The 14,583-nt window shown below is 30.0% G+C and overlaps 2 protein-coding genes across 2 annotated transcripts in view; one reads left to right on the top strand and one right to left on the bottom strand.

The window, feature by feature from the left end:
- The window catches only part of LOC133783250 (cytochrome P450 87A3-like), a 42,450-nt gene extending 29,368 nt beyond the window's left edge, over positions 1–13,082 (bottom strand). The window contains exons 1-8 of the mRNA XM_062222800.1: positions 12,863–13,082; positions 12,340–12,664; positions 11,453–11,602; positions 10,723–10,971; positions 10,491–10,580; positions 10,265–10,343; positions 9,612–9,718; positions 9,355–9,482 (exon numbers count right to left, since the gene is read on the bottom strand). Of these exons, the coding sequence (XP_062078784.1) occupies positions 9,355–9,482; positions 9,612–9,718; positions 10,265–10,343; positions 10,491–10,580; positions 10,723–10,971; positions 11,453–11,602; positions 12,340–12,664; positions 12,863–13,062 (1,328 nt within the window). The 5' untranslated portion in view covers positions 13,063–13,082. The remainder of the gene's footprint in view (positions 1–9,354; positions 9,483–9,611; positions 9,719–10,264; positions 10,344–10,490; positions 10,581–10,722; positions 10,972–11,452; positions 11,603–12,339; positions 12,665–12,862) is intronic.
- On the top strand, positions 2,259–5,751 carry LOC133783247 (putative disease resistance protein RGA3). The gene is made up of 2 exons (XM_062222796.1): positions 2,259–5,415; positions 5,586–5,751. The coding sequence occupies exons 1-2, from the start codon at positions 2,471–2,473 to the stop codon at positions 5,608–5,610; spliced, it is 2,970 nt and encodes a 989-aa protein (XP_062078780.1). The 5' UTR covers positions 2,259–2,470; the 3' UTR covers positions 5,611–5,751.
- Positions 13,083–14,583: the final 1,501 nt, after the last annotated feature.

The following is a 14,583-nucleotide window of genomic DNA, read 5'->3' as shown; positions in this document are numbered from 1 at the left end:
ATTAAATGGTTCCATGACAAAATATTTGTAGAAAGAGTCGTCGAAAGGTAATAAAACATAGTAATTACGAACAACAAAGCCTTGTTTATTGTTTATCCTACTAGTGAACCATACATGCATGACCACACAATCATCTGTTTCTGATAATTTCACAGCTGTCCTGAGATTATCATGTGATTAATTTCTTAAGTAATTTAATAATAATTTTCTGTAAAAGAAATTTTTCTTAGTAAAATCATGAGCTGTGATATGTGAATGCATGCTAATATAATTAATTATAACACTCAAAGACTAATTTAAACAATTAATCAGCAGTATGTTCAATATCCAATAATCAATCCTTAGTAAGTTCACAGCTGAGTTATTTTTTTTAACATTAGCAAGGCCAAACCTGACATTATTAATTGTCTGGGTATTCGAATTTATCTTATTTTCAGTCCAACTTTAAAGGACTTAATTAATAAGGTTGATAAGATTCCAACCTATATATACTTGGGGGGTCGATTGCAATTTGCACGTGTATTAGCTTCCACTTGGCTAATAATAAATGAAAAAAAACTTGAAAAATAGAGTCAAAGTCCTCCAAGTAAATCAAACTATAGTACAACTTGGAAATATGACTTATTCATATTAATTAATATGATTAATTAATTAATATGATTCATCTTAATACGAATATTGACTTGATCATATTAATTAATATCATCAAGTCATATTAATTGGAAATATGATTCATCTTAGCTTATTTTTGGTTGGAAGGTAATTCTTCCATAATACGAATATTGACCAAAAACAACACTATTTGGTGAAGAAGTAATGAAGCCGACCCCATAAAGACATTAATTTCTTTTTTGGACTACTTTTGAGTCATTTTCACTTTTGAGTTATTTTATATTTAGAAATTGGTGAAAATGATATCTTTTTTGTAAGTGATTTTGCACTTGGATCTATAAAATATGTACACAAGTGTACGTGGTCGTATTAAGTAATTAATTCTGGAAGAACAGATATTGTCTTGAGCTACTTGAAAAAATTAAGGAAATAAATGACGCATATATTTTATTAGACTCAATTAATAAGTAATGTTGAATTCGTCAGATTAAATTTTAACATTAACTGTAAATTTACAAGAATTATTACTTTATTTAAAACTCAAAAGTTGATATAATGCACCATCCCAGAGATGATTTTATTATGTATTATGTTGCCTAATTTTTTAAAATTAAGAGAATATTAGTTATGTTTGGTAAAAGTTTTTTTTTTTGAATTTTTTAAACATAAAAATAGAAATATAATTTTCTTTTTTTTCTTTATTTTTAAAAAATAAAAATATGTTTGGTAACTATTTTTGTTTTTTGTTTTTAAAAACAAAAAATAATAAACACTTTTGATAACATTTTTTTTTATTTTTTGTTTAACAATATGAGTTGTTGATTTGAAGAAGAGAAGAAAAAAAAAGAAAGGAAAAGTAAAAAATGGTTTAAAAAAAATTTGAAAGTGAAAAAATTCTATTTTCAAAATTTTAATTAAAATTTTAAAAAATAATAAATAAAAATAGAATTACCAAACATATTTTATGTGTAATTGTCAAATTTTTAATTAATTAAATAAAAAACTATTTTTATAAGTGTTACCAAACAACACTAATTTTTATGATTTTACTTGGTTGCTTTTGATTATTACACTGATGATGAGAGTCATACTTAATGATGATTTGTGCATACTATTGCATTTGATTAGAGAAGTTCAGATAATTTATCAACTATCATATCAAGCCTAAACAAAGAAAAAATGGTATCAACTGCATCAATTTCGTTGGAAGAAATGGTTAAGTCTCAGTTTTTAAGAAATTAGCGGGAAAAAAAAATGCTAGGACTGAGGTTCAAGTAAAATAGAAAAATGCCACAACGAATGTTTTATATATTACTATTTTCCCAATTATTCACGTTAATGTGGTATTGGAAGCAGTATACCTTTAGTAGTTTTTAGTAATTTAATCACACCATTTATTTAAAAGGACACTATTTATTTTTTGAGAAATAATACGTGCCCCTAAAATTTACACGCAAATATTACACACGGTGATGTGGTAGTTTAGTATAACCAATAACATTTATTAAAATTAGGACTTACTTTTTAAAAAAAAAAAGTAACACGTCACTGTATTTATTTAATGTTTTGATGCATTTTGGATGCACATATCATTACTCTTATTCTTTAGTACTGAGAACGATGTCACCAACTGCCGGAGGTTGACTTCTTACCTAATAGACACTTAACAATAATATTTGAAGATAAGAAGGAAAAAAATAATATAGATGAACAGGCACTTCTTGTTTATCTTTCAAAGACTTTTATGTTATAGAGAGATACAAGGCAAATGTCTGATTTCCATTATTATGATTATTATCTCTGTCCATCTCTCCATCTTTAATTTACTCATAGATTGAAAATCATTAAGCACACAAACATGGCTGAAGCTCTTATTGTGTCCGCTGTCACAAAACAGCTAGTTGACCTCACTTTTCAACGAACCAGAGAAGAGTTGAGCTTGGTCCAAAATGTAGACAAAGATCTTGCCAAACTGAAGAGCAACCTTGAAGCGATTCAAGTTGTGCTCGAAGACGCTGAGACAAGACAGCTAGCTGATCAAAGTGTGAGAAACTGGCTCGATAAGCTGAAAGATGTTACTTTCGATATGGATAATGTGCTCAATGAGTGGAGCTCTGCCATTCTTATGCTGAAAATCCAAAGAGAAGGTCAAACTGTTCCTATTGGGACCAAGAAGAAGGTATGCTTCTCAATTCCTCCAGCTTTTTCTTGCTTCAAGTCTAAAGTTGATCGAATCGCTTTGCGTCATGATATTGCTCACAAAATCAAAGATCTCAATGAAAAATTAGATGCAATTGCTGTTGAGAAAGATAGGTACAAGCTTGCCACCACAACCATCGAGCGAGCTATTGAGCGACCAAGGACTACGTCCTTGGTCGATGAAACTGAAATACATGGTCGAGATAATGATGTTAACATGTTGTTGAGCAAGTTGTTGTGCGAGGAGAATACCAATACAAGTAGAGGGCTAGAAGTCATTCCTATTGTCGGCATGGGAGGACTTGGAAAAACCACTTTAGCGCAACTTGTATATAAGCATGAAAACGTCTTGACTCACTTTGATAAGAAAATTTGGGTGTGCGTATCAGATCCTTTTGATGAGATAAACGTTGCCAAAGCAATTATTGCAGAAATTGAGGGGAATTCCCCAAATGTTAATGAATTGGAAACTTTGGCTCAAAAGATTCACAAGTATGTTAAAGGAAAGAGGTTTCTTCTTGTTTTAGACGATGTATGGACAAAGGACAAGAGGAAGTGGGAAAATTTGAAACAACCTCTTCAGAGTGGTGGTAAAGGAAGTAAAGTAGTTGTAACCACAAGAAATGAGGAAGTTGCTATTATGATGAGGGCATCGAATAATATAATTTATATGGAACTTTTGCCGGAAGAATTTTGTTGGGTGATATTTAAGCAACATGCATTTTCAGAACGAAGAGAAGAAGAGTGGAAACATTTAGAGGAGATTGGTCGAAATATTGCAAGGAAGAGCAAAGGGTTGCCTCTTGTAGCAAAAACACTAGGAAGTCTTATGCGGTTTAAGAAGACTAAAACTCAATGGGAGGAAGTACTGCATAACGAATTGTGGAAAACAAAAGATGTTGAAGAAATCTTTACTCCATTCCTTGTAAGCTATTTTGATTTGTCAGCTATAGAAAGGTGTTGTTTCTCATACTGTGCTGTATTTCCAAAAGATCATGATATTTACAAGGATGTCTTGATTGAAATATGGATGTCACAAGGCTATTTAGGTCATGATGGACAAAATGCAGAGAATGAAGGTTATCAATGTTTTGAAAATTTGTGCATGCGATCTTTCTTTCAAAATTTAATAAAGGATGATCTTGATGGTGGTATTCGAAGTTGCAAGATGCACGATATTGTGCATGACTTTGCCCAATTTTTGGTAAAGAAAGAATGTATCACAATGGAAGTTTTTCCTGTTGAGAAGAATTTAACAATTGATGAAAAATCTCGTCATGTGACCATGTATCAAATTGGTGAAGAATTGGAAGCACCAAACTACAGCAAATCGAATGAGAAGAATATTCGTAGCTTATTTATTGTGTCAGGTCCAAGCCTTAATGTAGATGGTTTATTCTTCTCACATAGTTCAGCGTTCTCACAGCTCATGTGTCTGCGGACGTTATCTTTGATCAATCTATGTCATCTTGGGATACTAGAAGACAATATTGGTAAATTAATACATTTGAGATATCTCAATTTACAGGGGAACTACAATTTAAAGGGATTACCTGAATCAATATGTGATTTATGTAATTTACAAACTTTAAATCTGTCAGGTTGTCGTTCAATTAAGAGATTACCAGAAGGAATGGGGAAGTTGATAAATTTGAAGCATTTGTATATAGTTGGGTGTGGCTTGGAGGGATTGCCAAGAGGAATTGGTCGATTGTCAAGTCTTCGAAGGTTAGATTGGTTGGTGGTATCTGAGCCTAAACAAATGTATTCTGATATTGGAGATTTGGAAAACCTTATTAAGAACCTTCGTCGTGAGTATATTTGTGATATAAAGGGATGCAGATACTTGGGAAGCATGTTTGAGAAAAAGAAAATAAGTTTCAAGAATATTGGTGTGAGCAAAGATAATCGTTTAAACCTTGACTTTGGGGTGTTGGAAAAAATGAGTGAAGTTGAAGATGATAGTGGTATACTTGAAGCCTTAGAACCACATCGAAACCTGAGATCGTTAATCATCAAGAACTACATTGGCCCTTGCATGTCTCCTAGTTGGATGTTGTCTTTAACTCATTTACAACGAGTTCAACTTTGGAATTGTGATAGTTGTGAGATCTCACCCTCTTTACAAGAACTTCAATTTCTCGAGCATCTAGAAATACGTTGGATGAAAAGTCTGAAAAAGGTGGGCGTAGAGTTTATGAAAAAAGCTAAAAGAGATAAAGAAGATGATGTTGGTTCAACAAGTCGACTAAATTCACCAAATTTAGTCAATTCATCATTCCCAAAGCTAAAGAGTCTTTTATTTGATTCGTTGCCGCAGTGGGAAAAGTGGGAAGGTAGCATGGCAGAAGCAGAGAAACATTTTCGAGTAATGCCCTCTCTTACTGTATTGAAGATTTTGAATTGTCCTCGCCTAGAAACACTACCGGACTTACTTCGAACAATGGTTGCACTCAAAGAATTGAGTTTAGGCTCATCAATGATACTTGAGGAATGTTGCACAAGGAGGACGGGTAAGGAATGGGCCAAGATTTCTCACATTCCAAACATCCATGTCAACTACAACTATGTGCAAAAAGATGGCCAGCTTTATTCTCAGTCCAGGTATTTTTCTATTCCAATTTTAATTATTACTTTTATCTTCTCTTATTTTCAAAAATCTTACATACATCAAAGAGCTTTGCTATGGGGAAGTGCTTAATTTTGAATATATTTTATACCCTGTTTTCATTTTTATGTATTTTTTGTTTCGCTTTACGTTTGAAAATTTGTAGGAAACTCAACCCAAAACATAAATAATAATGCCAATTAATTATTGGAGGGACGTACGTAACAGCTGTGAATTCTTGTCATCGATTATGTGAGTCCCAGCCATTAGAAAACTGTGTCAGATTCATATAATTTCCCTGGTTGTCTGTGGCCAGTGTTGCTGTACGTGAGGTATTCTATTTTCGTCAAAATATTTGTTTGTGTTATTTTTCTTACTTCATATATATATATACATAAATATTTCCAAAAATTATCTAATAAGTTTATTTCCATTTATGACGAAATTAAATGCTTTGTTTCTGAACAACAATGAATATGTGTATGTTACTTGCTTTTCGGCTGAAAAACTTATGCACTGCTATATCAATCATCATCATCATAATCATGTCAAATCCTAATAAGCATTCTTCTCTTTGTTTCTCAGAGAAAAAGCTTGCAAACTCATTCTACAGTTCAATTGAAGAGCATCAAGCCGTATTCTGTTCTGTTTTTGTCGTTAATTCACTTTGGTTGTCGTTTGTCTTGGAAACTTGGTGTTTGTTGTGTTTTCTATTCAGTGTCGTTTGAGCTGATTATTCCAGTTACAGACAGGTCCTTTATTTAATCTCTAAAGCGGTACTGTTTTGGTATTGTATAAATACCACTGTTTATCAATGACATCATTTGATGATGAGTTTGAATTGGGTTCTTGTGTTGTTGTGAAGTGGATCAGGATCACTCTGTTTTCTTCAGCATAGACTCCTGCATATTTACATGGATGTTATGATATATGATATGTTATATTCACTCCTAAGTCATATATATGATTGAAAGATGTGTTTTACTTTGTAATTTTAATCACGCAGGGATGAAAAAGTACCAACTACATGCAGGAGTTTATTCAATAAAATTAAAACATATTTATTATTCAATAGATTATCAGTTTGTTATACTTGTAGATAGATATGTTGGTAGCTGGAATTTTCATCATCATCTTGAGATATTTATTTAATTGACCTAAATTAAGTTGATAATATTCTTATAAAGGTAATTTAATTAGATTTGTTGTTTTAGGAAAAGGACTAAAAGCATAAGATTCCATCTCAAAATCAATTAGTGATGAGTAGAGTAACTCATGCTCTTATAAATGGTACGATGATCCCACATAGTTTCCATGTGGGATTCTATTCTCTAACAGCCTTGTATCAAGAATTGCCCAAACTTAATTAGTGATTGGCGTACATCCATAGAATTGAAGAAGAAGAGGATAAAAGAAAAATAGGAAGAAACAGAGAGAGAAGAGAATGTATAGAGAGACTAGAGAGAGAATAATTCTGATATGAGAGAAGAGCTAATAGCTATATTTAACAAAGCAATCACCACTTAAATTTGGACAAGTGTCCCACATTTAACAAACTAGTCTCTATATATATTTTATAATACACATTAAGAGAGAGAGCTCAAGAAAAAAACATTATTATATGCACACATCCACAAGCTTAATTAAAAAATTGTTTGGTTCTTATCTCAAGTATTATATTGTTAAGTGTGTTTCTTCTTTCTTTGTTTGTTTTTACTTATTTTAATTATAGTGGTTTTGTTCTTTTTCTGGATGATGACCGAATATGACGTAAAATCAAAATAGTGTTAAGTTATTATGAATGTAATTGTAAATTTTAAATTTTGAAACAGACCCAATAAAGTCACAAGTAACAATAATAAAAATGTGAGCTAATATATATTTTTTCAATAATAAATAATAACAATATACAATCACGTATGAAGGTATTTTTCTGAATAAAAAAAAATTGAAATTTAATTTGGTATTGTCCAAATTTATTCATTTGAAATCTTCTCTGCTAATAAATTGAAAATCTATATGAAGTATGTATGAAGTGAGAACTAATTAATAAGATAATTAAATTTAAGAAAAAAGACACGTAATATTCCCACGAAGTAAATTCCAAACACACAATATAAATATACCTCATAATAAAATACATATTTTATAGTTCACGAAAGATTAATTAATAATGATTTCCTTTATCCCTTCCCTTTCTTGACCTGGATTCGTATTCTTTCGTGACTTTTTCTTAAACAGGTAGCGTTGAAAAGCTTGCTGCAAAAGACCTCATGCCCTCGGACATGGCTTCATTATTGGCTGAGCATTGAAAGAACTTAGACCAGCATTTTAACAGTACTTCCTCGAAATCAATAGCCCTAAGAGCGAAGACTTAAACTTTTGTGTGAGATTTGAGATTAGAGATTATTAGACTATTGTGTCTCACATGGAATAAGTGTAAGAATATTAAACCATTAATAAGAACATGAGTAACTCCACTAATCACCAATTAATTTTTAGATGGAGCCTCATGATTCTTGTTATGCTATCAATAGCCAATTCCCTAGTGGGCATTCGATCCACACCGATCCAAAAAGAGTAAGTCAAGCCTCAAGAGATCCACATAGTGCAAAAAAGACACTTGAGATCTGAGATCCGCATAGTGCAAAAAGACACTTGAGATCCAAAAAAATAAGCGAGCTGAAAAAAAAAAGGTCACTTGTGATCAGGTGATTCAAGATTGGTGAGCCACAATCTGGAGGGGGAATATTAGACTATTGTGTCCCACATAGAATAAGTGTAAGAATATTGAACCATTAATAAAAACATGTGTAACTCTACTAATCACCAATTGAGCCTCATGATTCTTGTTAGAGATGAAGACTTGATGTGCTCAATTCCCATTCCACTTGAATCAAATCAAGACAATAAAGATTCGTCCAAAATTTGTTCTACTATTATTATGCTCCTCCTACTAATAACATAACCATTGATTAAATACTATTAAATTAATATTATTAATGGTAGATAATCCACCTCTAATAATATTAATTATTCCCTTTGAGATTTTATATTAACAATAGATATAAAACTTCTTTTGTTTTAGAGAAATATAAAATAAAACTTATTTATTGACATCATCATATAAAATATAAACATTTGAGAATAAACCCATGTTTGGTCCAGGCTGCTCTAGTTTAGTAGCGAGGGTGACCATGCAATATGCATGTCTGCTAAACTAGTTATTATTAACAGACATAAATATATGTTTTGTGAAATTGTGGCCAATTAAAATATTTTGAACTTCGAGGACCTATATGCAAAAGTTTATAATAGGGCCGCATAATTATTAATTAATTAAACTCCCTAGGAAATAGGGGTCTTATTTATTACAATAATAGAACTACACATTCTAATCAACATTACAACATAATAAAAGCACTTACAGCCAAAATAGTAAATTAAGCAAAGCCAAAAACATTATTTATTCATAACTTCATTATTATGCTTAATATATATAAATATATTAAGCTTAAGCTTCGCAATCTTTTTCTGATATTTTGAGGTGTAAGCCATTTGGGAACGATATGTAAGGTTTTCTAACAATGTTTCCTCCGACTACGGTCCACCTATAAAATTTATAAATTAAAATTCCATCAATATATATATGTATAATATAAGTTAATTATACTAAAAAATTTCTCCACTTTTTTTTTTCTTCAGCAATGATATGTTGACCAAAATTATACTCCAAAATATTTACCAAGTGATGCCACACTACTTTTTAAAGGAATAAATCTCATTTTAAATAAATATGATTAAATAAAAAAATTATATATAATAAAATATAATTATTTACCTGATACACACATTTAAACGTGGAATTTTTATTTATTTTTAATTTTTTGAGGAATAAAAGTGAATTTATTAATTAATGATATTTGGTTAATTACCAAAAATTTGTAACCAAATGATGAAGAAATATGGCCATTTGGAGTTTTGCAAATTCAGCTCCCACACAAAGCCTCGCACCTCCACCAAAGGCCATAAAAGTCTTGGATCCTGCATGTAATTCCTTCCCCTACATTTTGTTTTCATTATTTTACAATAATAATTTTAAAATAATATAAATTGTACAAAAAGAAATGAAATAATTAATAGTAATACTATTTGCTTAATTATTTAATTAATAATTAAAGTTATTTACTACCTTCCATCTCCAAGGATTGAAATTGAGGGGATCCTCATACTTATCAGGATTTAAATGAAGAGTTGAAGGAACAACAATAACAATCCAATTTGCAGGAATGGTATATCCTGAATTAAATATTGAGAATAGTCATAAAAAATAAATTTGAAATAATAAAATATTAATAAATTTAAAGGGAACTATTTATATATAGGACAATTTTTTTATATGAGCTTCACTTTAAAACCTGCTAATAAGATTCTTTAGTATTCTCGACTCGTGAATAGTTTTTGACCTGACTTTTTTTATGACCATGTATACTGTAGCTGTTTAGAGCATCTTAAAATTTTTTAGAAAATTATGAATAATTTACAGTACCGAAAACTAAGTTCAAACATGTTTTCCACGCGCACAAAAAAAATTAGTTACGCGTGCAACATGTTTGAACATAGTTTTCGGTACTGTAAACTATTCAGAATTTTCTAAAAATCGCGACAATGCTCTAAATAACTACAATATAAACGGTCATAAAAAAAAATTACATCAAAAACTATTCAAAGGTCGAGAACATTGAGAGCCCTACTGGTAGGGCTTAAAGTGAAGCTCCTATTTGAGAAATTCCCTATATTTATATCAATTAATAATATAATATCCATGTAATTTTTTCAACTTGCCATTGATCTCAACATCATGTACAACTTTCCTAAAAATTCCTGGCACAATATTTGCAAGTCGCATTGTTTCATTAATAACCTGCAAATTATAAGCCAGATAATAAAAAAAATTATAGAAAGTTATTATATTCATAAATGACAATAATATATATATGGGATCTATCTCTATAAGTATATAAATATATATATATATATTTAAAATAAAAAGCAACCCAACTATACTCACCATATGTGTAAAAGTCATAGATTTATATTCCTGCCATGTAATCCCAGAATCCTTGTTCTCACGATTTTTAATAATAGATGTATGCTCTTTCTGTAATATAAAATAAATTATTTAATACTTAGGTTTATATATGATTTTTATTATGAAAGATAATATGTATATTTAAAGAAATAAATGAAGAAGAGGATTAGATTATTAATAATATCATGTAAATAAATGATCCAAGACAAACCTCTAGTTCAGCTTGAACTTTAGGATGATCAGAAATAAACTTCACTGCCAAAGTAATGGCAACAGAAGTGGTTTCATAAGCAGCAAAAAGAAGCAGAAACACCACATTTACTGCCATATTTTCAGTCAAAAGCGTATTTTTTTTACTCACTTCCTCCAGTAAATGATCCAAATAATCACCGTATTTCTTGTTCGATGCTTTCCTTTCATCAAATTTCTCTTGGATCACTTTTAATGCATTCTTTCGACCCTGTGTATTATTATTAATTTGGACCAATATTAATAGATTATTAATTCTTCCTAAATATATATATATATATAGGAACGGTTACAACGTAAAACCAGTGCATCATTTTTCTATTTTCGACATCAAGATATATATAATTTTATTTTTTTTTATATGTAAAGTGAACATTGTAGTTATCTAGAACATCTTACAAATTTTTAAGAAATTCCGAATAAATTATAGTATCTAAAATAATGTTTAAACAGCTTGTTGCACGCATACTTATTATTTTTTTTCTATATACGCATGTAAAAATCAACTGTTTCAACCTTATTTTTGGTAGTGTAAATTATTCATAATTTTTTGAAAATTTACGGAGTGTGTTATTAAATAATTACAATGTACACTATTATATAAAAAAATTAGAAAAAAAAATTATCGAGGTATAAAAAACACAAACAAACTAACTGTACCGATGTTGTCAAAAATCGAGTCGAGTTAGTACCTGCAAACATGCATGGTAAGCTGTTCCTGGAATGTTGAGGGGAAATGAAATAAGGCCATCTAGGAAGGCAGAAAAGTTCTCTCTCAGTTTCTTTGCTCCCTCCATGTCATCATACCCAATGAGCTTCATAGCAGAATATTCAAATATCATCTGCATGCAAATATATATATACATATGTCATCTCTAGATGTAAAAATACTACTAAAACAAATATTTATATGGAAGACTGTTTAAAGGTTACTACCCATAGATGAGTACTAACAATTATAATGATGTGATAACATAGTCATTTGGTATAGCAAGTCACACAGGTAAATATTTTTTTTCTACATTAATTTCAAATTTAATTTTTTTTTTGTCATAATTAATAGTGTTTACAACCAATGAGAAACACTAGCTATATTTAGAAATTGACATGCATTTGAAAAATAAAAAGCTTACAATATTATATTTTCATAATAAATACACGTTTTTCATCACGTAATCCTTCCAAAAATTTGAAAAAATCCAAATTTATTTTTAGAAATATTAATTAACAACTATAAATATGGATCGTTGATTTTAATTTAATGGTTAGCATTAAAGTAATCATTCATGGGTAGCATACATATATATATATATATATGACAATTCTCATATAGGGTTTCACTTTAAGCCCTACCGGTGGAGTTTTTCAGTATTCTCGACCCGTGAACAATTTTCGGCACGATTTTTTTTTATGATCGTATATATTGTAGTTTTTATTTATGATCGAAAACTGTTCACGGGTCGAGAACACTGAGAACCCCATCAGTAGGGCTTAAAAGTGAAACACCTATAAGAGAATTGTCCTCTATATATAGCTAGCTAGAGAGATCGATATTTAATTTGTTACTATGTGTACGTACATCAGAAGAAACTTCTTTGATGTCCACAGTGGTGGCATGAGCCCATGAGGTGAAATGTCTGCGAGTTGTTTCCTCCATTTCAGGCAGCAATTTGAACCTCAAGTTCTCAGGACTAATAAGGTGAAGAACCAAGTTCTTGAGATGCTTATGAAGCGTGCCATGAAAACCCATCATGCTTTCATGGCCAAAGATTTCAATGAAACTCTCTGTGTACCCAATTCGGAAAGATTCCCCTTCTTTCTGAAATATTTTGTAATTGACTTCGGCATCTGTAGACACAACTACTTGTTGCCCCACCAGACTGCTCCGAAACAATGATCCATACCTGCATATATACATACATATAGATGAATTTAATTATTAGACATTTCCAAATAACCTTAAGTACGTATACCTACATTTATTTGATGACTTCAAAATTTAACTAAAAAAATATATCATATTTTTAGTCGTAATGAAAAATTATTATTATTGTGACTAAAAAACACATTATTAGCCCCATATAGCAAAGAGATAGAAATACCTTGTCATTCGCTTTTGGTAAAAAGGTGGTATGTTGTACAAAGAATGAGGAGAAAAATATTCGAGTGTCTCACCAATAAGAGGGAGACCCATAGAACCTGGAGGCAGCTTTCCATTGCATTTAGGGTTTTGCCATTTATAAGTCAAATGACTTACCTTAATGACAATTAAGGCTATAATGCACGTCAAAAATATCCACATTAATTTTCACTTATTTTAATAATATTTTTTCTTAAATGAAATGCTTTAATATAATAGATGATCCAGCTACATATTTATAGAATAAAGTTATATACTGTATACCCTACCAGTCAAACTTTTCATTCTTAGTACATGTTTCAGTTTGAATAATTGAGAGCAATTATTAATGCTTTAATAATAAAGTTATAAAGTTATATTCTGTATACTCTACCAGTCAAACTTTTTCGTTGTTCTTCTTCTACTATTTGATTGCCCTACTTAGTCACTCAATTCGTTTTTAACTTGAAAGGTGAAGGTGTCTGGCTTGAATTTTCAAATGAAATAATTTGTAGATTTTTTCCATCGGGAAATACTATCAAATTGTGGCCCGAATGATTTACATACTACTACAAAGAATGCTTTTTTCTGTAATTGTTTTAGCGAATACATTGCAATTTTCGCGAGTATTAAAAACTGCAGTGTATTAGACCACAAAGAAAAGTGGTATGCCAACCGTAGAGAAAAATGTTGTTTCTCCGCGGTTGACTTTTTACAACAGCAGAAAAAACCTTTCGATAAAAAAAATTAATTTTCAAATTCGATTATATATAATTATTTTCAATTCTGATTATATATATATATTTTCAATATTATTACATAGTCTTTTTAATAAAGAAGATTAATTTTTAATTTCAATTATATATAATTATTTTAAATTCCGATTATATATATTCAATAGTATAACCTAATTTGTTAAATTATTATATATATACATTTTATAATTAATATAAAATAATTAGCTAGTGAATAAATGACTTTAATCTTGCTAACCAATAAGTTAACAAGTTACATAAATATGAAAATTTAGATTTCATAAATAAATGACATTAATCTAGCTAACCAATCACTTTGTAGTGGTAGTAAATCATCTTTGACATTGTATCCATTTTTGTCAAACCACTGCAAAATTGAAAAGTTAATATAGATTAGACAATTAAATACTATGTCTAGTTTTTCTTAAGCAAAAAAGAGTGTAATATAAAACATACTTTCTTTTGTCGGATTCAGTGCATTTACAAGATCATGAGTGTATCTTAGTACATAATAACCACATTCATGACTTTCAAGTTATTTTGGACAAGAACATTTCAACAATTTTGTAAATGTGCCAATGTATTCATTGTCCGAACATTGTGTGTATGCTCTACAAAAATTAAAATTAATTAAATACATATTATACTCTCAACTTTTAAAAATTAACAAAGCATACATTACAATTGAAGAACTTACTTTTCCATAACCTCCTTAATTATTGGTGGAGATTTATGATTTTTTAAAGGGTCCAAAATTATGGTCATCCCTCGCTTTATCACAAGCACCAACATCCAATGTCGACTAAAACAATAATAAATTATGATAATTATAAGATTAAAATTCAACCATAGTAGTGATAATATTTAAGTAGTTCGTTCTTACTCAACAATCCAATTAATGAAATATATTTGGCCTCATCTATCCATAGTCATCATCCATTTGGCTATA

This window comes from Humulus lupulus, chromosome 6 (assembly GCF_963169125.1).
Source record: "Humulus lupulus chromosome 6, drHumLupu1.1, whole genome shotgun sequence".
Taxonomy (NCBI): Eukaryota; Viridiplantae; Streptophyta; class Magnoliopsida; order Rosales; family Cannabaceae; genus Humulus; species Humulus lupulus.
The sequence above is the reverse complement of the archived record's forward strand: the minus strand, read 5'-3'. Positions and strand labels throughout refer to the sequence as shown.

Excerpts from the sequence above, each read along its gene's own strand:
- LOC133783247 (XM_062222796.1), top strand. The coding sequence starts at position 2,471 with ATGGCTGAAGCTCTTATTGTGTCCGCTGTCACAAAACAGCTAGTTGAC. Across the intron at positions 5,416-5,585 it reads CAGCTTTATTCTCAGTCCAG|GAAACTCAACCCAAAACATA; the intron begins GTATTTTTCTAT and ends GAAAATTTGTAG.